Here is a 21,735-nt window from a genome sequence, read left to right on the forward strand (position 1 = left end):
TAGCTGAAGGACAAGCGCAAGACTCCACCAGCCAACATTCTTTAACGGCGGAATGTTTGCCGGGCTCCCCAATTCGTAGTTTCGAACTGAGAAGGTTCGCACGGACTTCTCTATGCATAGCAGAACGTAGAATCCATTCATGGAATACGTCCGGTGGTGACGTCAATTGAACGAATGTTGGCGTCGCTCCCGATGGAATACAACAGCAAAACAAGATCCATATCGCCTCAGGATAGGACGCACCGGCAACATGGGTTGCATACCCTCGCGAGGAGGTTTGCATATTTCTGCAGAACAGGGTCTCGAAGCAGAAGACAGGCGACGCTCACGTGACCATGTCCATGGTTGTGGGCAGAAAAAGTGTTATTGAAAGCTGGAATTCGACGTATTTTGACCGTTGACGTAACGTGTCGGGGAAGACTCACTTTTACGGCGCATTACTTTTTCTTTCTTTTTTATCATCAGATGTTTTGCGTTATAAAGAAAAACGCGCGAGAGACTTGCATTCGAGAAAAGAGTGTCGACTTTGTTCCACGACAGAAATAAAAGGAAGAAAGGGATACATAATTTTTCTCCGACGTCCGATGCCACAAGACAAATGGTGCTAATATATTTATATGTGTATTTTTTTCTTCTATTCATCATCATCCTCATATGTGTAACCAAACATGTTTAACGACAATACATAATTTCAGTGTAGTAAAGAAAAAACGGAAGGAAACACGAAGACATCTTATTTCAGGAACTCAGATCCTTGACTTCACAAACGACGTTTTAAAAAAACAGTAACCTCTCGTCCCTCGCATTATTTTTCTCATCCGTACGAACTCCGCGCGAAATTTAAGCCGTTAACTTGTTCAAGCATCACATTTTTTAACATCTGCTCGTCATTCTTGTTTTAAGAAACGAAATATCACACTATGCTGCAATTAATGTGAGCTAACTTTTAAGACGTAACATTTTTAACAGCGTGCCTTTCCTTCATTCTCGAGACCTCGTAACGGGGGAACACAGAGGACAACGCAACGACCTCAAGTTATTCGCCGCGTCTCGGAGCACAACTATCCCAGCGCCCGGATACCCATACCCGTACGCATAGCCTCACCTCTAACCCTGCCCAATAAGCACAAACGTTCCTTCGATCCCTCATCGGGTCCTTCCGAAATGTTCTCAAAACCACATAGAATGTCCGTTTCGGTTCCTCGACGGTGAACACGGAGCGCGCGCAGCTGAGATGACGGACCGGACGACATTGGAGGTCGGGGAAGGAAGCGCGTCAGGTAACCACGACCCAATGGCGTCTCGCCGTTCAAGGTGAGGGGCTTCCATAAAATGCATCGAACGAATGTTCCTTGGCACGAGTATATTCAGACACACTGTCATGAGTGGTTACGTGGGAGATCTCAGCAAAGAGCAGGAGCTCATCTTACAACAGGTATTTGTTCGTCTAATTGTTCTTCCGGACAACAGAAACTGCGAGAAGGGGTAAGCGGGGATGCAGTGGTGCATCTGGAAGGTGCCAGGGGTACGCGGCCCAGGTCCATTTGCATTGAGTGTAGGGCTGGGACACTTTTTTTTTTTTTTTTTTTTAGAACGCAACCAAAAAGAGCCTCTTTTATTGGGTGGTTAGACCTGGTAAAACCCTCTTTTTAACCTCCGATGTGCATCATTGTTGTTTGAAGTAAAACCCGGGGAAAACCCAGTTAGCCACCGAGCTTGCCAACGTGCACTGGATTCGGGCACAGCAAATTCCCGGCACCCGGAGAACGCGCAGAGTCGCTCTGAAATTGTTTCACCGGGACTGCGAAACGCGCTTTTTTTTTTTTTTTTTTTGTTTCGTTATATCTTCTAAATTTCGAGCCGAAAAAAAATCCGCTCGTTCGCACGATATCGCCCGATTTACCCTATTTTACAGCTCCTGAAATAAAATTCGTTTGCTATACCCGATGTTTTTTTCTTTTTTTAAGAATGTAAGATTAGAAAACCATGGGTGTTTACGAATAAATATCCGCACAGAAAGTTTCTTGGATTTACAGGATTTATCAGAGAAACCTCTGACAGTTTTTTTATTTTTTATTTACTTTTTTTTTTCTTGTCCCTTTCGCCGCGTTTGATATTACCTACGATTTTCGCACGGCGTAAACTGTATACACCACTGTGGTACATCTGCTCAGTTTTCATTTTCGTGTGAACATTCATGTAGTTCACGAAGCCTTCGCAATTTCGTCACAGTTTGTGTTTAGTTACACCGGTTGTTCAAAACACTCCGATAATGGCTTCAGGCTCCCTTCGAATTTTCTGAAATGGAATCCGCAAAATGTCCCCGGATGTATCCAAAGCGCTCTCTTTTTCCCTGACATCCAATTGTGTTACCTTTCTTATAATGGTTGAACTGCCCTCTATGTCTGTTAAACTGTATTGGTGTTATTGTGTACTGAATTGCATTGAAGTGTACTGACAAGTGCCCCACCGGTAAGCTCTGGAAATGATACTACCTAGATAATTATGCCATCTCAGAGTCATAGGGGTCTGTCCTCACCCCCAGATTGCCACGTGCCGATTACGGCATAAAAGGTCAGCAAACGGGTTTTTACTTCCACGGCGCGTTCAAGGTTCTCATTGCTTGATTGAGAGTGAAAGTCATATAACTTTATCTGTTGAGTAATCCTCCAATTGAGCTATAAAAAAATGTATATATCTCGTTAAAAACAGGAGGTATTGAACTCGACGATGCGCGCCTTGATTTCGCTTGAGAGGGAGAAGAAACAAGGTGCTCCAATCCGAAACATGACATGACTATGATATCCTTCTTTCCTAGATTCACTAAAGAAGCAGGGTTGTTCTTTGAAAGAGCTTCCCATGCGCGAAATTATGGCGACGTGATTGTGACTTTCGAATTCCATTGAACGCAATACTATCACACTGTCCTTATCTCTACGAACTACATGTATACACGCAACTTTATCTCACGGTTTCGCTTTCAAAGCCTAACAGAGAATAGGCTAACACTAGTCTCACCACCAAGTAGAAATTCATAATTCAAGCGTTGGTCAGCATAACTGCCTACCAAGTGTTCAAGCACAGTCTTACAAATTACGTTTGTGTGTAAAGCGTAGTATAATCTATTTTGGCATATATCCCTCCCTCGTGTAACGTCCCATGAGGGCCTCGAGGTACTGTCAGAAGTAAATTAATTAGTTAATCCAGCGCTATACGGATCGTTAGCGTCATTTAATTTGTCACGAGTTTTTGGAACCGTGACAGAGTATGCAAAATGCTGCCGTGTTCATTGTACTTCTTCTAAACTAAGACATCGTATTATGAGGGGGAGGGATATATTTATTAGAACAAAGGAAAAAAGAAGGGGGGAGGAAAGGTCAATAAAACGGTATCAAAACGGGGTAAACGGTAACGGGGTGTGACGTATGTGGCTTACAACTACACTCTTAAAAATGAACTTCACCGCACAGCACGCTCCTAGCCAACCATAATCTCGAATGATATCGTTATCTGCCCTGATTTGTTGAAAACGGGAGGCGTACGCCTTTTCTGTGACAATTATGAACAGCATAAGTGTCACAAAAAAGGCGTACGCCTCCCGTTTTCAACAAATCAGGGCAGATAACGATATCATTCGAGATGATGGTTGGCTAGGAGCGTGCTATGCGGTGAAGTTCATTTTTAAGAGTGTACGGTTGTGCCAATATCCGGATTGTTCGTATACCGAACCGAATAATTTTATACTCGATCCGACTTCCGATTTGAATTGCTTCATATTCAGAATTACGATTCGCGGAGTCATATGCACACGACATGGGCACAATATGCGGTACGTACAATACATATACTAACAGGTTGTTGAGTGATACGCAGGGGGCGAATCTTAGCGGGGTGGGGTCCAGATTTCCTGACCCCCCAATTTCAGTCGTTACATAGCATTTCAATAGAGGAGTTCAGAAAATCCCAGTGCTCTTTGCGCACGCATTGCATCCTGGGCGCTTGCTGAGCGGGGGAACGAAGAATCATCCTTCACATTTCGCTTTCGCTGACCTTGACATGTCGTGGACAATGGACCGGTAGGGAAGAAATCGGAACAGTTTGGACGCCACCCTTTATTTTCGTATTAGTAAACTCCCACAGTTCGATGCGGCGCTAAGCACTCTGGGATGTTCTGAACTCGTCTATTGACCTTGGTGATGTAATACTAATAGCATGCTGTCCAAGGCAGGACCCCCGTCAGAAAAATCCTGGATCCCTGGTGATACGTAATATGACATAATCGTATTGGCTATGCAGCTACACAGGTATTAGGTCGATACCTAGTCGTCTAATATACTGCGTCCATGTACTGTACAAAGAAACAAGTATGCTTCATGGAACAAAAACTCCAAGGAAAACAACGGGTCCCGAAATCACCCAAGCGGAACACAACAGTTTTCCCCACTATTGTTCATCGTAATTCTCGTCTTTATCGACTACTTCTATCACCATTCGGGATGTTTTTTTCTTTGTCGCTCTAAACACATGGATTTTATCTCGCAGCACTAATATATCGAGGGAGGAGGAGGAGTTACTATTAGTGTGTACCTCTCTTCGTTGTTCCCCGCCAGTTGTTGTAATGATGTATTTTTCATTATTTTTCTTTTCTAATGCTAGTATTGGTGCACTTTTCGTGTTGGGGACGAAGTGACTCCCATTCCCTTACGTAACAGTTTTTGTAGGCCTTTTGAAGGTACTTGTAAATAAGTTTTTTTTTAAAGCCTTTACCGACTTTTATAAAAAGCAATGAGAGCAGCATAGATGTTGTTTTTGCATTTGAGTTATACTGCCATCCTCTGGAAGAGAGTACGTAACAACCAGATGACTAACTACCTGAAATTCATCATTGCACTATTTATTTATGGAATTTCGGGCAAAAACGAGATGGCAGATTGAGAGACTACCCTCGTTGAACGCTATTGCGCATTAAAAAAAAAATCCTGAAACACCCACATTCGTTAAAATATCCATCCCCGAATTTTGGTATGCAAATGAGCCGAAACCGAAAAAGAAGAGAGGAGGAACGCGTCACCCTCGCCGACGGAGGCCTATCTGGCCAGCTGAGCGGCACCTACTCCAATCATCTCCACCGCTGCAAATCACGTGGCCCTCTGACGTCGAATGAACGCTGTACTCCCCGCGTTCCCGGGCGCCGCGGCTTCGGTTTCGGCTCATTTGCATATTCAAATTCGGGGACAGATATTTTAACGCACGTGTGTGTTTAAGGATTTTTTAAACTTGAAATGGCTCGCAACTACACTCTTAAAAATGAGTTTCACAACATAGCACACTCCTAGCCAACCATCATTCCGAATGGCAACGTTCTCGTCCCTGATTTGTTGAAAACGTGGGGCGGAGCCTATTTTGTGACACTTATGCTGTTCATAATTGTCACAAAAAAAGGCGTACGCCTCCCGTTTTTAGCAAATCAGGGAAGATAACGATATCATTCGAGATTATGGTTGACTAGGAGCGTGCTACGCGGTGAAGTTCATTTCTAAGAGTGTAAGATAGTCTCTCAATGTTCTATCTCGCTTTTGTCCGAATGAAAAAGATAATTAACGAATTTTAGGTAATTAGTCATCTTGTAGTTGCACGCTTTCTTCCAGAGGATGGCCGCTTAGAACGCAACTGCAAAAACGGCATGTATACTGCTCTCGTAGCTTTTTTTAAAATAGAAATTATGTAATGGCTAAAAAAAATAACACCCAGCATAAAAATTATTTCCGGCAAACCGGCATCGTAGAATGAAACACTTCTGCAGCAAAAATGAAACGAGCTGAAGTCAATGAAACAGCTTCGAAGAAAACAACTCTCAGTTGGCGATGCGAATAACATTTTTGGACGTTCTGTAACAATCATGTGTGACACGTGATCATTTTCTTTTCATTTTCACTCCTCAACTCTCATTTTCTTTACTTTTCTGGATATTTCATTGAACTGTAGTAGCCGGCTCTCTTCGTGAGCGCGACATTCTCCATTTAATTTTTCCCAACACCAACCAACCAACCAACATTTTTTTCCCCTCTTTATATGGTACCTAAAAAAATCCTACTTCGCAGTTCCGGCATAATGTGAGTGACTTGGACCTGCCCGACTCCTCGGACAATTATCTTCTACGATGGCTGCGTGGTATGTTTCTCTTTTGTGCAAATATTTGCTGTAAAAAGCAACTAGAAGGGTACTAAAGTAGAAAAATTTCTTATCGCGAAATGAGAAATGTCGTTACTTTGACATCAGTACAAAAGGAACAGGATTCAAGGGTTACGTCGTTCGTGATTTATGATCGATAGGAAAAACTCAATTCGCACTTCCCTTCTCCCGCTTCTTCTCAGGCAGGAACGCGGAGCGCACCCTCATTGGTCTCCGCGAAACGATTTGACCAACCATCGTTGGAGACCGTTTGAAAAGACGAATTCGAGGCCCCTCCGCAGTGTGTCGCTTCCGGGGGAAAGCGAGAGAGAGAGGGAAGGCGTAAATTGCGTTCTTTTTTTCTTTTTTTTTTTTTCCATGGGGCATCAATCACGAACAAGGCAACATATGAATCTCGTTCCTTTCGTATTGTTGTCAAAGTAACGACATTTTTCATGCCGCGATGAGAAATTTTTGCATTTTACTGCGTCTTTAACAATATTTGCCAAAAAAAAAATAAAGAAACGGCGATGCCAAAATCTGCGAAAATTACTGGTCGTCGCAAAAATTACGGCTTTTATTTTTACAATATGGCAGATACTTAAAATCTACTACTTTTTTCAGCTCGAGAGTTCAACCTGATCAAGAGCGAACACATGATCCGCCAGGTAGGGGTGTCTTCTTGATGGTCATATCTGTGAATGTGCAACCGCTTCATCAATCTACAGAGCATCAAGTGGAGGCAAAACAACGACGTGGACCACATCCTACAAACGCATGTACCTTCCGAGGTAAGCTGTTACGCCCTTCCACGGAGGGTATACTACCTATACACTATCCTCGTTAACACACTTATCGTTCTACGCTTTTCCGTGAGTGTCTTCGGCACATAATTGCATGTGGCTACACCTTGGGAGGAACGTTCAACAGGCTCTCGTTTAGTCGATGGCCGTTTGAAGCATTTGGTGACGTATAGAAGCCATAATGTGTATAGGGGTACCCAGGAAAAATACTCGTATATGTCTTATGTTCAGTTAAAAAACTACCACTTTCCACGCAGACGTCGAATATTTCCTCTATTATGCAAATGGAGTGCTAAAAAAAATTAAGGCGTAAATTTTCCGCTACCGGATTTGTTTCAGTAAACCGCACCAAAGGTTAAGAAGCACTCGTTCCTTATACATTGTTAGTGCCCTTATATTCTTGGTCTGTCTAAGAATCGATGAGGTTTCGAAATTAACACTCAAAAGGCATACTTAGTGGAAGTGGAGCAACAAAAATGGGTGTGTTATGCTGCGAAATTGTTGAAAAGCAGCGAAGTAATTGTCGTATCTAAGTTTATGCAGCCACCAAATGCGCGAAAAGCGGTGGGAGGCATAATTTTCGTGTAATTACGATTTTCACAATTACTCCACACAGAACTGTGCAAAGTGGGAATTTCTGTATGAAATTCTAGCACACCTCTTTACATATTAGTTTCCACGCCCTTTCTTTTATTAGGTTTATCTTATCTCGTACCTTATCTCGGTACGTACCTTATCTCGGCAACCTCGTATAGCATACCGCGAGCAGATTCGATATAGCGTTTTCGACCACGCCATCCTGTTCGATATATCCGACTTTACGTCACGTATAGTGGAGCGTTCATTTATGCATCTGCGTATGAAGGGCCATTTTGTGAGCACGAGGTACGTTAACCTTTTTTTTTGCTTTTGTTTTTCTTTTTCTTTTTTTTTAAGCGAAAGCATCATGGCTGTCCTTCTGCGATGACAGAGTTGAGAGCGCCCGCTCGTGGCCATTCAATTAAACCAATGCGCGCGCAAAAAAAAAAAAAAATTGTTTCGTGTCCGCTTTGTTGGTTTCAGAACACAGGTATGTCCGTGCGATAAATATGTCTTTGACATCCAAACTACATTTCAACGCTTCGCCAAGCGTTTTTTGGCAGGTTCTTACCAAACGGTAAAAACCAACCAGTTTTTATACATTTATAAAGAACAACAAATTCCAACAAATGCATGAAGCGACGGTGAATGAGGATTTTTTTTTTTTTTTTTTCACTTAATGGCCCACCGATTGTCAAATACATAGATGAAATTTGTGCCGCCCTACCCTAGGGTACACTGGTGAAATGAAATGACGATGTGATAGATGAATAATGTTTCAAGTCCCTGCCGGTGTGATATAAAGTTAGTTTTCGTATGGCTCGTAATGCCTATAGTAGTAATTCAGCAATCACCGCATGAACCGCTCATAACCAAGTAGTCATTGAACATTGAGCAAAAGTACGGCTTGAGTTCAGCTAAAGATAGAGTAGGAGCGGACCCAGACTCTCGCTTTTTTATCGTGGCGGGGAGCAATCGCCCCCCAAAAACGTCAGTTTATACATTGGATTTCCCTCTCACACCTCCTCCACTACACACTTCGTCAAAGAACCCCCCCCCCCCCCCACTGCAGACCCAAGGTCTGAATCCGCCTCTGGGGGTGTCGCTCTGGAAGCGCGTATAACGGCAGGGGAGAGGAGGAAATCCAATATTTAAACCTTTTTGTGTGGGGGCAGGGGGGAGGGGGCGTACCCTCACCCGCATTCTCCTGGGATCCGCCACTGAGTGGAAGACCAGTGTCTCTCAGAAAATTGTAAAAATTAACACAGTGCGACGGTGCGAGGGGACCTAGCATTGATACCAGCGTGAACGGTGCGCTCCTAACGTTGCTCTCGTAGAAGTTATCTTGCATTTAATAAAACGAGGCGTCGCACTGCTCTTGTTTTCAAGCATATAAAATGCCGGACGTGTTATGCACGTCTTAGTTTCGGTTTCGACCTTCGTGCACCCGGCAAGGCCGTCTCGGCTTCTAATTTCTCGCGTCCTTAAAGAAACAACGCAATACAGCGTAAGGCCAGCGAAGTCCTTCTGCAAGAACGAACTATTATCGTTTCATTTCGCAAACCCACGACGTCAGGCGTCGCCGCATCGAAATAGCAAGCGGAACTAGTTCGCGGTACCATGCGCTCTCAGGGAACGGGAGGAACTATAGATGTAAATGACCACGCAATCCTTGCGTCACTTCCGGTTTTCACTTTTCCTGGCACAGAATATAGCAGCCCCATTTGCCTTCTCCGGTAATCAGAGGAAGAAACCACGTGATTTATGATGTTTTACCAACAGGCACGTGCTCTAAATGCAAAGAACATAAATATTTAACTGTGTAACAACATCCATGCTCTTACTACTCGTTCCGGGCAAGGATACGCTGCGGTAGTGAACGTCCGCAAGGACACAAGGGTAATGGAAGGTAACGATAACACTGAGATGATGATCTGATCGCTCTCTTATCAGATCGTGAAGAAACACTTCCCAGGAGGATTTCTGGAGTGCAGTCCGGAAGGATATCCGGTGTGGCTTATTCCTATCGGGAACATCGACATCAAAGGTCAGGACTCTTGGATATCTACCTATTGAGGCTTCTGAGACGTTACTTCAACACCGTGACGGGAACTAATTGAGAGACCTCGATGGAAGTAGAAGTTACAAAATTCGACGTGGGTTGTGAAAGGTTATCTTACATAAGCAGTTGACTGCCTCTCGTGTTACGGTTAAGTGACTTCACCTTTTACGGCATAAACTTCTGTGTGGGAAAATGGCTAAGTCAGTATGATAACCTCGAGATAAGGCCGAGAAAAAGCACCATATAATGGCCTATGGTTATTTTCTTTGTTTCTTTTTCGTGAATTGTCGCAATGATCAAGGCGTAATGGTTGTGTCGAAATTTTGACACGTGCGAATTTTCTCCCTTACAACACGGTGGAAGTTCCTGGCGTGAAAGACGAAACGTCGAAAACATTGATACCGATAGATACTCACACATTGATACTGACCTCATGGCTGTCTGTGGGTTCGAACGTGGCCCATAACGCAAGCAACTTGATAGCATGGTACAAGTTGCTTAGGCACGCCTTCGCACTGCAAGGAAGGTTAAATACCGGGTGCTAAATACGGGGACCATAGTTCACGGATTGCTGTTCACATTGCTGTGGCGTCGCTCATATATCACCATAGCTTTTCCCTCGAAGTAGAACTTAATATTCGCCAGTGCCTAATTTTAACGGATTAAAATATTATCGAATTCTTGGAGCACGCGAAAATTTCGAGCGAGAATTCACGCTTCGAAAAGAATGCTGCAATCGCGAACGTTATTTTTACAGTTGGTTGTGCGGGTAAGCATTTGAATCGTTTTGCGTAACAAGCATGTTAAGCACAGACCTACAGCCAGGAGAGATAACGTTGTATTTATGGAACATAAACGCCGCATCGCTTCGCATAACACGAAAACAAAGAAGTATAAGGCTTGCTGACGTTTCGACGCCTCTGCGGCCGTCATCATCAGATAAGACGATCTAACGATGACGCCCGTGTAGACGTTGAAACGTCGTACCTTGTACGGCTTTGTCGTCATGTTATGTGAAATTAATGTGTGTGCTATAAATGCATATACATAACACTATGTATGTATCGTGTATTTACTTCCAAGGGCATTTAGGCGTGCATTTCGCCCAAAAGGTACTAATGGTGGTGGCAAGGCAACATGTCTCCAGATTGACTAAAATTACTCTTCCCTCGCCATCCTTACAGTGTAAACTTGCATCTGGCCGAACACAGAACAACCAGACAACTACTATCTGCTGTTGTTGTTTTGTGCCGTTTTGCGTTCTGTCCATGTTCCGTTGACTCCTGATACCTATACAAGCAGTTCTTTTAGCCAAAAGCCTCGCCCTTTTAAGAACCAGCTTTTTTAGCCTGGTCTAACGCTGCCTATATAGCCCTCGTCGACAATTAAGTATAGCTGTTGTGCTCCCCGCGAAATATCTGAGCGGCGATTTGAGGACCATTCTGCCGGAGTGCACGCACGACTGCAGAGTAGCCTGAGGAAAGAACCGATAGCATCGTAACGGATGGAAGGATCGGCCTTGATCATCGCCATGTCTTTGGACAGCCACTGAGGAAATTTCCCGCCTGCGCTCTGTATCTACATGGAAGCAAAATTTGCGAGAGCGGCCAACTTTTGCTCGAGCATGTACGGAGAGCTGAATAAATACGTCGGGGGCCTTCCCGTTGGGACAGCCGATAAACCACAGGGTAGCAGGATGTGGGCCCTGCTGCCTTCTGGGTGCAAAGCACAGGACCCTTGCTATGGACGGTTATTAATATGGATATGATAACAGTCGCTTACTGGGTAATGGACGTCCGCGTGATTGCGGCCCGTACACTATAGTAGTATAGGATTGTAATATGAATTTTATGCTTCGATGGGTATGTCTTTTTGTGTGACGTACGTATTTGCCTTGTAACGGCAGCGGGGATGTTTACGAAAACGTGGGGGGTTATTTTCATGCAACTGAATTTTATTTCTATCATTTTGTATTTTCGGATCATACCTGTATCGATTGAAATAGAGAGGCAGCGGCGAAAACGAAACGCGGTGAAGTGCTACGTTTGAGAAATATAATTCCCTTTTGAGACCCGTTTGGCTTTACGGGTCACTTTAGGAAGGAATCCAAAAATATCCAAAATCTTTCCTCGATAAGATGCGATGTGAATTACTGTAGTGGTTATGATAATGTACGGAATGAAAAGGTAGTGCATAGATTTGTGTAGCTTCCCTTTCTTCTTTTTTGAATAACGCGTCCTGGAGTAGCCAGTCCCGAGTGGCTCGGGACTAACATCTTCATTTTTTTTCTTTTACACATCAAATCAAATCAAAAGGTAGTGCAATACTCACTTCGGCGTTCTCTCACTTCATCATTTCTAACTTGTTAAAGTGTGGCGAATCTAACCAAGATGCACAATGTAAAAACCCCGAGACTTTTTTTTTTTTTTCATTGTCTAACCAAGAAGTTCGTCACCTCATACTCAATCATGCTCCATGGCAATACGACGAGCTAGAACACACACGGTCTCGAATCCCGACGCCCCTTGCGCTGTTCCCAGTTCTTCCTACACTCTAAAAACCGCACTTCACCACATAGTACGCTCTGCGCCAACCATCGCCACGAATGATAGGGTTATCACTCCTGATTCGAGGAGAGCAGGAGGCGTACGCCTTTTTGTGGCAATTACCATATATCCAAATTGCCACAAAAAAAGCGTGCGCCTCTCTCTCTCCTCGAATCAGGAGTGATAACCCAATCATTCGTGGCAATGGTTGGCTCACAGCGTGCTATGCGGTGAAGTTCTGTTTTTAGAGTGTATAGTCAGTGACAACATACCTAAGTCATACACTTGACCCCGCCCCCACACAAGAATCGCTCCGCGCGCGCGAATGTAGTGCGACGCGGCCAAGTGGGAAATGGGGAGGGAGAGAGAGAGAGAGAAGCCGGCACTACATCGCGAAGCAGGGGAATCGTGCAAAGGCTGGTAGCCAATGACAGGAGCCTTCCACGGATGGATGGGCGGTCCCAACTGTAGGACTTAAGTTGTCACTGACTCTAGGCATAGTTTCCAATGAGGTCTGCACAAGACGAACTATCAGGCCAAGCAGAAAGATGCAGAAAGACTGACGCGCAAGGCATTCGTTATCAGAGGGGTTCCCTATCACACATCGCTCCGTCGACAATAGCGCGCCAGACGAATGCCATGCATTCTGGGAAGGTCCTGGTCACAGATCATTACAAACCACCATTGTCACCGCGACCATGAAAATGGCCGCGCAAGTGACGACACGAAAGACGAGTTCTTCTTCCAGAGGCGTGATTGGAATGCAAAAAGGAACGTAAACAGGAACGCGTAAGACACAAGCATTTTGGTCTGGGGTTTTTCCTGGGTTTTCCTCAGGCGCCGTCAGACATATGTCGGCACAGTTTCCTTAGAAGCCGGCACAGGATGCGCATTACCCCTAGGGCGTCGGTCGTGACGTTGCCCACCTCTGTGAGGCCCACGACGGCGAAGCTCTTTCATCGTCACCACCACCATCACAGCCGTCTTGCGCTTTAGCTCTCTCATCGGATTCACCTGTTCAAGTCTTTCATCGTTTACTCTAGAAATTATCTGACCATTACTCAATGTTTATAAAAACAACAACAAATACATGGTGACGATCATTACGGCGCACGCTACACTAGCAAAAACAAGAAGAAAAAAAGCTGGACCAGGGGCAAAAAAGTAGGGTCACTATTTATATAGAGAGACGTTGGAAACAAAGAATTTACCCAAGCAGCACAATGTACTGAAAGTAGAGTTCAATGTGGGTGGTCAGGTTGGTGGAAGGCCTTGAACAGACCCGTGAAACTGAAGAAAATTGATAAGACACATACCCGTCTACCCCTACTCGTCTTTCAGTACGTTGTGCAGCTTGCGTATATCTTTGCGGTGTGTTTGCGCCCCGTCAGTTGTTATGTCTCATATAGAGTTGAAATTTTTCTAACGAAGAGGGCACCATTGATGCTCAAAGATACCCAAGCAGCACAATGTACTGAAAGTCTAGTGCAATCGGGGTGGCCGGTATGTGTCTTATCAATGTTCTTTAGTTTCACGAGTCTGTTCAAGGCCTTCTACCTACCCGTCCACCCCTATTGCACTCGACTTTCAGTACATTGTGTCGCTTGGGTAAGTTCTTGTTACAGATAGCGAACTCGTCCCAAACGTGTCTGGGCCTTGACAGTTGTGATTACGCTATAGATAACGACAAAAAAGTGTAAAAAAACGGCCATTGAAGAACCAATCGAAGAGATAGGCCGGGTCGGTCTGATGGTATTTAGACGCGAAGTTTGTAGCGGTGTCTTCGACTGTCGGTACCAAGGAGTCCAAGCTGGAGAAAGAAAGAAGATGGAATAAAGAAACAACTGCCGAAGCTGTTGTCAGAACGATCCGTTTTGACCAGTGGAACATAGAGCTATCGAAGATGCCATAGATAAACTTGCTTGCCAGTCCAGTGCTGAGTTGCAACCTCTCTGTTATGTTTCCCCTGCATGCATTGGGGGGCTTTTACACTATACCCGATTGAACGAATGTTTACGAGAAAGCGTCTTCTCCAACGGAGCCTCCGTAGTTTGTAGGTCAGATCCCCAGAGGTCCCTTCCACAGGCACCTCTCATTAACACCCATCGTAGGAGTACTAAAGCTACCTGTTGTAACGCGGTTAAATCGCTGCACCCTTGACCGTCTTCGCATTCGCAACCTTCCTTCCGACCATTGACAACGCTGTGACGAACGTTGGCCGAGGTCGCGCGGGTTGTAGGTACAGCAAGACGAACCGTTCTCTTCAAATCGAGGTGGCTCACTACCCACACGGGCTGTGCTCAGTAATAGGAGTGGTGCTCCTTGTGGAATTAAAAGAGGAAAGCTATTGTGGTTCTCGTTCCGCAGGGTTCCTCCAGTGTGTGCCGCAGTCAGAACTGGAGCGACATGTCACCTACCTCTTGGAACATGCAGACTCCCTGAAGAAGAGAAACTCGATAAAGGTACGGAACTATAAACTTGTCTATACTACACATTAAGTGTGTTGCGGAGTTGTACCGATTACTTTCGGGTAGTAATTATACGCCAGCCATTTCGGAATAAAAGTAGGCTAGAGGGACCAACAAAAGTTGCTGAGTGTTTCACAGGTAACTGACGAGGATAATACCACGCAGCAACCAAGAAGCCGCGGCTCCACAAATCATTCATTTATTGACATAAAAATGTAATTAAGCGGTACAATTATGAGTGTAGGTAAATGTGGATTTACCTGGACGTTGTGGATTTACATCGAGTCAGTTACACTGCGTGTCTGTCCTCCAGTTTAGCAAAGTCGTCGAGACCAAGCTCTGCATCTTCGACTTTGAAAATTTCAGCCTACGACAGCTGTACTCACTGCAGGGTATGTATACCAGGATTTCTCCGTCGGTTGTCTAAGCACAGTTCTTCTTTCAGTGATGGACTTCTTGACGTCTCTGCTAAAGATGTACGAGGACAACTACCCGGAGACGCTTGAAATTGCTTACATCATTAATGGCAGGTTTCAGACTATGTCGCATCGCTTTCAGACATGCTCACATGACGCGTTCTGTTTCAGCACCTGGATTTTTCCCGCTGTTTTGGAAGATAATTCGGCCGTTTCTCACGGAGAGGACAGCCTCCAAAGTTCACATCTACGGAAAAGGTTATAGCAGCTGCTTTGTAACTATGTTTTGATTGACTGATTAATTAAAAAAAAACAAATATGGAGAGGACGTGAGTTTCGGCAGGAAGTTCGGAGAGGCTACTCCACTACACATAAATATAGACAAAGTAGAAAAAGCAAAACAAATATAACCCAGATGTCCAAGAGACATAACAAAAAGCAGACAGGTTCCGACTAGTGAGTGAGCGAAGTAAATGAGACCGTACACTCTTCAAAAATGAGTTTCACCACATAACATGCTGCTAGCCAACCATCATCACGAATGACGACGTTCTGGCCCCTGATTTGTTGAAAACGGGAGGCGGAGCCTATTTTGTGCCATTATGCACGTGCCCAATGGGTACAAAATAGGCTCCGCCTCCCGTTTTCAACAAATCAGGGGCGAGAACGTCGTCATTCGGGACGATGGCTGGCTAGGAGCGTGCTATGTGGTGAAACTCATGTTTCAGAGTGTAGTTCAAAAGTGAGCATGCTTGTATATCAAATGCATTTCCCTTGCACCCTTTCATTTCAGGGCTTCTACGCAAGCGTTATTAGTGAGTTTTAATGCAGCGTACGCTATCGACTTTCCGTACGTGTGGGATAGCGTTGGTGATTCTGAGCGTGTGCAAAACATAAAGAGAGCTATACGCGCATTGGGCAGAACCACAACGCTATCCCTTACGTACGCAAAGTCAATAGCGCACGATGCACTCAAACTCTCTAGTGATGTTAGTGAGGACCGCGGTTAGCGCGATGCTATACTTTTGCAGCCCATTGTTGCTAGTTTTACTGATGGAATGCGTTTGTTTTTAGATGGCTGGCAGGAACCCCTCCTGAAGATGCTGGACCCGTCAGGATTTCCTCAGCACTGGGGAGGCAGCCTCGTAGGGCCCGACGACGACCCCAGGTGCTCAGATAAGGTACTAGCACTGTTGATAGTTGGGGTGGTTGGTAACGTGACATTGTAGATAGTATGCAGCAAGGGGACAGAGACACACATGGAGGAGGACACTACACGATGACTACAAACTCACAACTGAAGATTTCTTCACAGTGGAGAACAACGTTAGAGGGCAACAAGGGTAGGGAAGGGGGGGCTCGCTTTGATCAGTGTTGTTCTGTCCCATTCATTCATCCCCGCCGTCAATTTGACCAGGAGTCACGTGACCGGGTTCACATAATGCTGCTGTATCGCAACTTGGACACTGATATGTAAAAGATGTGTCAACACGCTAATATTAGAACACGCATTATTATTATCATTATTACCACCACCACCATCATCATCATCACTATTTGTTTCATCAAACCACTCCAAACTACTAAGCGAAATCAGAAAGACATATGTCTGGTGCATCCAAACTCGTCACTGCTGCAGTGTAGGACCCTTGTTGACCGAAGAATTTTCTTGCACTGTCTCATCAGTCAGACGCGTCGAGAACGAAATAATGCTAAAGAGACCGCGAGATTGTCCCTTGTAAGACAAAGGAAGTCTGCCCGTCAGTGAGACCATGTTCAATAGTGTGCACGAAGCCGATCCCGGAAGCACACTCCCTCGGTGAGTTAGTCGTGACGATATCCACTTCTGTGAGGCCGACAACGGCAAGCCCTTTCAGCAGTACTACTACACTACTACCATGCTGCGTGGCTCCTTGTTCCCAAGCCACCCGCAAACTTGGCCCTCAATGGACCCTGTGCTACGGGCGCCCTGAGGGCGAACATCCCCTCAAGGGAACATGAGTTTCTCGAACGTAAACGTGCGAGTCCTCAGCCAAGGGCTGCGCGTCAGGAGGCTCGAAGGGGATTCGGCACGATTCCTCATAGAATGAGGCAGAGGCTTGAACATCGAACATGTTCGATACAGATGCACCTGGTTGGGGAAGACCACGGTCTCAAGAGGAAGAACGTGGCTCCAACCAAGGTTAGCTCGAAAGAGGGATCCCGACGTTCCCGATGACAAAGAGGACAGGATGCAGCAGGCTTCATACACGGGCAAAGTTATTGTCAGAAAAAAATTCCTTTTGACCGCATGTCTCTCCGGGGCCTATGTTTTTTACTATGAATTTCTATAATGGTTGGTGGACCACTCTACGAGGAGCCTTCTCGTGAGGTCGCTTTCACAATCAAGAATCTGGGCATTGTCAAAATCGATGACGTGGGACCCCTCTTTCGAGCTAACCTTGGTTGGAGCCACGTTCTTCCTCCTGCGAGGCAGAAGCGCATGCGCGGGACCGCACTTTATTTCCGCTTCCCTCGTCTGCTACTTTGGTATCGCCTGTTCTGCTTGCGTTTTGCTTGCAAGCTTCATGCCAGTCTGGTGTCCCGATGTTGTACAGCTGTTGGGTATTGCAGATACGATTTCTACTAAAACGGCACGATTATAACAATCGCTGGATGGTCGCAAAAGGGCAGCCAAATTTGTCTATGCCCCTCCTGATGTCCAGTAGTCGGTAGAGCCCATCAACAGGTTCGATAAACGGTACCTTTGTTTGAATTCACATTCGTCGTACCGCTCAAGGGGATCTTCCCAGTCCCGAATTCATCGCACTGTCGGAACGGGAACAAAACCGTGAGGGTAACGCTTCAGTCGCTCGACGCGATCCTATGAAATCACAGATATGTCCTCCATGTTTGTTTCGTCCCTCAGGGAGCGTGCAGGAAGCTCGCGAGCTCATTTGGCCCTGCGCGTGCCCTTAAAGGGACACTTCGCTGCGAAAAAAAATTAGGTGAGCATCATACTGAACACGAACCACCCCCTCGATTCTGAGTACACCATTCGCATTCATTTTGTGCGAGCAATTAATTCGTAAATGATGACAATAGCAAACCGAAACCGAAATGCCAAGAGCAAAAAATAGAGCTCCATACTACGGCGGTTAGTCCTGCGAGGAGGATTTCCTGACGTCACCCAGCATTTTCGTCTGCTTCCACGCCTACAATCTTTCTCCCTGGTCGGATGCCGGATGACGTTAGCATGTCAGCAGTGTTGCTTTCAGCGCTATCTTGCTTCACAGAGGCCAAGCGCTCGCTCCGTATTAATTCCTTCGAGGGCGTTTATATTTGTTCGCTCGGAGGCGCTGCGAGCCGTGTGTGTATTCGTTATGAGTCCAAGCGCCTAGCTCCGACCGAATATACACAAACGCCCTGAGTAAAACCTGCGCGGTTTTGGACTGAGATATTTCGTAAACATGTTCCTGACATCCCAAATATTACAGATGTACTCGTACCACAACCTTTGTGGCGATTGTGTTACGGAGTCCCACTTTAAGCCCGATTCACACTGCCGCGTTTACGATTGCGCTTGCTTGTTACGTCCGCTGCGAGCGAATCATTGACGCGCTGATCATGTCACGTCGAAACTGGGAGGAACCCCGGTTCGGATCCCGGTGCCGGCTGTCTGGTGTTTTTCCTGGGTTTTCCTCAGACGGTTTCAGACATATGTCGGCACCGTTCCCTTAGAAGTCGGCCCAGGCTGCTTTCTGTCCACAACTCTTCTGACAGATAACGGATAATGTGAATGTTGCAGATTGGACCAGGCGGAATCCTGCCGGTGTCGTACATGAAGAACGTCCGCCAGGTGTTTCAAGTGGAAGGGGCCACGGTGTGTTCCATTGACAGATTAGCAACACTGGAAGTTCCCGTTGAGGTAACCATCCCAGCATCCATTCACTATAAATTCCTAGAAACTTTGTACCACAGAAACGTACAGAACGCGATATGTCCTGTGTGTAACGCTTCCCCAAGACCAATGTACCCTTTCCGCTTGGCTCTTACGCATCGATTAGAATCTTAGGTTTCGACTCGAACGTGCAGCAAAAGATGCTGCTACCTCGAGACCAACACAAAAGGAACGGGATTAATGGGTATTGCGTCGTTCGTGACTTATGAGCGAGGGAAACTACAATTTATGCTTACCCTCTCCCTCTCCTTCTCAAGAAGTGCGACGACGCAGAGGTCCTCTGATTGGCCCCCTCAAAGGATCTCCCGCGATGATTGCACAAATCGTTTGAGGAGACCAATCTCATTGTCGGCCTTGTTGAGAGGGATTGGGAAAGCGCAAATTGTGGTTTCTTTCGCTCGTAAATCACGAACGACGCAACGGATGAATCTCGTTCCTTTTGTATTGTTATCAAGGTAACGGCATCCTTGATTCCTTTTGCAGTTTAGTACGCCTTTTACCTTTCCATTTTTCGTACCGTTTTCCGCCGTCTCACCATTTTCCTTTCTCGATCACTCTGTTTTTTGTTTTGTTTTTTCAAGTTCCTGTTTTTCCGTTTTTCAAGTTCGGTTAGCACCGCAAGGCAACTGTGGCTATGAGGACAGGTGGAGAGGGGACAGCAGGAAGGGGAGCGGGGGTTAGTATGCGTCCTGGGCCGACTTCATGGGGGGTCCTGCCGACACTCACCTGGAAAGTCATCGGAAACCCCAGGGGAAACCTCAGACAGCACAGCGGGCGCCGGGATTGCGAACCCGTGTCACCTCGCAGTCTCGGCTTGGAAAGCGATCATCATAACCCGGCCTCGGTGGCTCAGTCGGTAGCGTGTTCGCCTTCTGATCCCGAGATCGCGGGTTCGAACCCAGCCGAGGACGCCAGCAACTTGGTGGCAGGGTACAAGTTGCTTAGACACGCCGTCTTCCGCGAGGGACGTTAAATACGGGGTGCCGCGTCATCGCACGTTAAAGAACCCTCAGGTGGGCAAAAGCAATCCACAGACCGACCGCTGTGGCGTCGCTCATGATCTCAGTTGTCTCGCGACGTAAAACACCCAATTATTAAAAAAAAAATAACCTAACCACTATGCCACGACAGCTGTTGCGCGACAGCTCTGAAAGATAGCCGCGAGAACGCGAACGACCCCCTCAGAAACGTTTACCATTTTCACTTGTTGGAGTACTGAACCTGGAGTTGTTACGACCGGCTTCCATAACAACCATCGGAGCAGCAGAAGGGTCGACAGACCGAGTTATGGGAACACATACACAACAGGGACAACTGGTGGTGGTTATGGATTGGCACCGGCTATACCCCGCATCATTCCTATACCTTTAAGAACCAAAGGCCTTACGCTCAGTGTTCTTTCTGGGCACACCTGATGGGTGTCAACTAATCACGCAGGTCGACAGGATTGGCTCCATGCTGAGCTGGGAGTTCCAGACAACCAAGAACGACCTGGCTTTCGGCGTCAACTACCTGTCTCCGTCCGGTACGGTTGAAATCATGGCCATGCATCGTGTCTCCTGCGGTATTGTCCCTGAGCACGGTCAGCTCAAGTGTCAGCAGGCTGGAACCTGTGAGTTTCACGTGGTTTCCTCTGCAAAGTTCAATAACCGTCTTTTTTCCCTTCTTTGTTACAGATGTGCTTAGGTTCGACAATTCCTTCAGCTGGTTCACGGGGAAGACTCTCGCCTACATCATCCAAGTCAAACCACCTACCGAAACGTAGCTTAAATGTCTGTACCGGCTTTACACTTAGATTATCTTCCAAACGAGAGCGTAACGATATTCATGCACAATATGCGTAAACAGTGTAGGTACAACGAAGGTATTATAACATAGCATATTCCCGCGAATATGTACGCCTTACTAGACGCGTTTTTATTTCGCTACATTACGTATGTACCTCCCTGCAATGTGATAAATGCAAATGATTCGACGAATTGGATACCGGGTACCGCAACTCAGAATTACCTCATGGCAGTCGAGCTTTGCCTTGTCTGGCACGTAAAAAGAGTCCATGTTGCACCATTGTTGCGAGAAAACTATATTGTGGATAGAGCTTGTAGTATGTGTATATATTTAAATAAATGTGTATGTATGTTGGGATCTAAGTTGTCCATGCTTCTCATGCAGAATATCAGTATCATGGAAAAACTGTCTGCGTGTGCTCTGTTCCAGTGTACGTAAGAGACGCAGCTGTGACGCCAGCAAGGAAACTGAATCTATTCACAGCCTTCACACTTCAAGGAAGTGGGGACAAGTGGGCTTTGCAGTAATGTAGCACGCATCTATTAATAAGTGATGCAGCCAGCGTAGGTTTCAGCAAGTTCATTGTACATAGACTAATAAAAGTACGCGTGTCCCAGCCAGACATGTACAAGATACTCAAAAATGTATTTAAGATAAGATAATAAATACTAACGTTAGAACGTAATTAAGATAGAGTATAAATACATGAAAATTAAAGTAATTAAGATTAAAGTAATTAGAGTACAAAATACTTCAAAAAGTATTTGAAATACAATTAAGATACTATTTATCCTTGAACGCAAAAAGTCACCTGTCACTGCGGCTAGTCGCCGCTATGTGACATGAATCACCTAAACCCCGCGCACTACGCAAGCCTCCGCTGTGTGATACGAGTCATCTACACACAAGTCCCAAAAAGATGACAAAGAGATACCACATAACTCCACTAAGTATATGTGACC

The 21,735-nt window shown here is 45.7% G+C and overlaps 1 protein-coding gene across 1 annotated transcript; it reads left to right on the forward strand.

Annotated features, from left to right (window-relative positions):
• Positions 1 to 1,308: 1,308 nt before the first annotated feature.
• On the forward strand, positions 1,309 to 21,098 carry LOC135389951 (SEC14-like protein 3). The gene is made up of 13 exons (XM_064619990.1): positions 1,309 to 1,435; positions 6,102 to 6,171; positions 6,796 to 6,839; positions 6,900 to 6,962; positions 9,507 to 9,600; positions 14,529 to 14,623; positions 14,943 to 15,021; positions 15,075 to 15,155; positions 15,217 to 15,303; positions 16,120 to 16,226; positions 18,833 to 18,952; positions 20,423 to 20,597; positions 20,662 to 21,098. Exons 1-13 carry the CDS (start codon positions 1,346 to 1,348, stop codon positions 20,748 to 20,750), a joined length of 1,194 nt encoding a protein of 397 aa, XP_064476060.1. The 5' UTR covers positions 1,309 to 1,345; the 3' UTR covers positions 20,751 to 21,098.
• The last annotated feature ends 637 nt before the right edge of the window (positions 21,099 to 21,735 follow it).

The sequence above is a fragment of the Ornithodoros turicata genome, chromosome 3 (genome assembly GCF_037126465.1).
Source record: "Ornithodoros turicata isolate Travis chromosome 3, ASM3712646v1, whole genome shotgun sequence".
Lineage (NCBI taxonomy): Eukaryota > Metazoa > Arthropoda > Arachnida > Ixodida > Argasidae > Ornithodoros > Ornithodoros turicata.

Bases quoted from the DNA above. Each gene is read 5' to 3' on its own strand.
- LOC135389951 (XM_064619990.1), top strand. From the start codon at position 1,346: ATGTTCCTTGGCACGAGTATATTCAGACACACTGTCATGAGTGGTTAC. The intron at 6,840-6,899 runs GTAGGGGTGTCT...ATCAATCTACAG, and splicing joins GCGAACACATGATCCGCCAG to AGCATCAAGTGGAGGCAAAA. The intron at 20,598-20,661 runs GTGAGTTTCACG...TCTTTGTTACAG, and splicing joins GTGTCAGCAGGCTGGAACCT to ATGTGCTTAGGTTCGACAAT.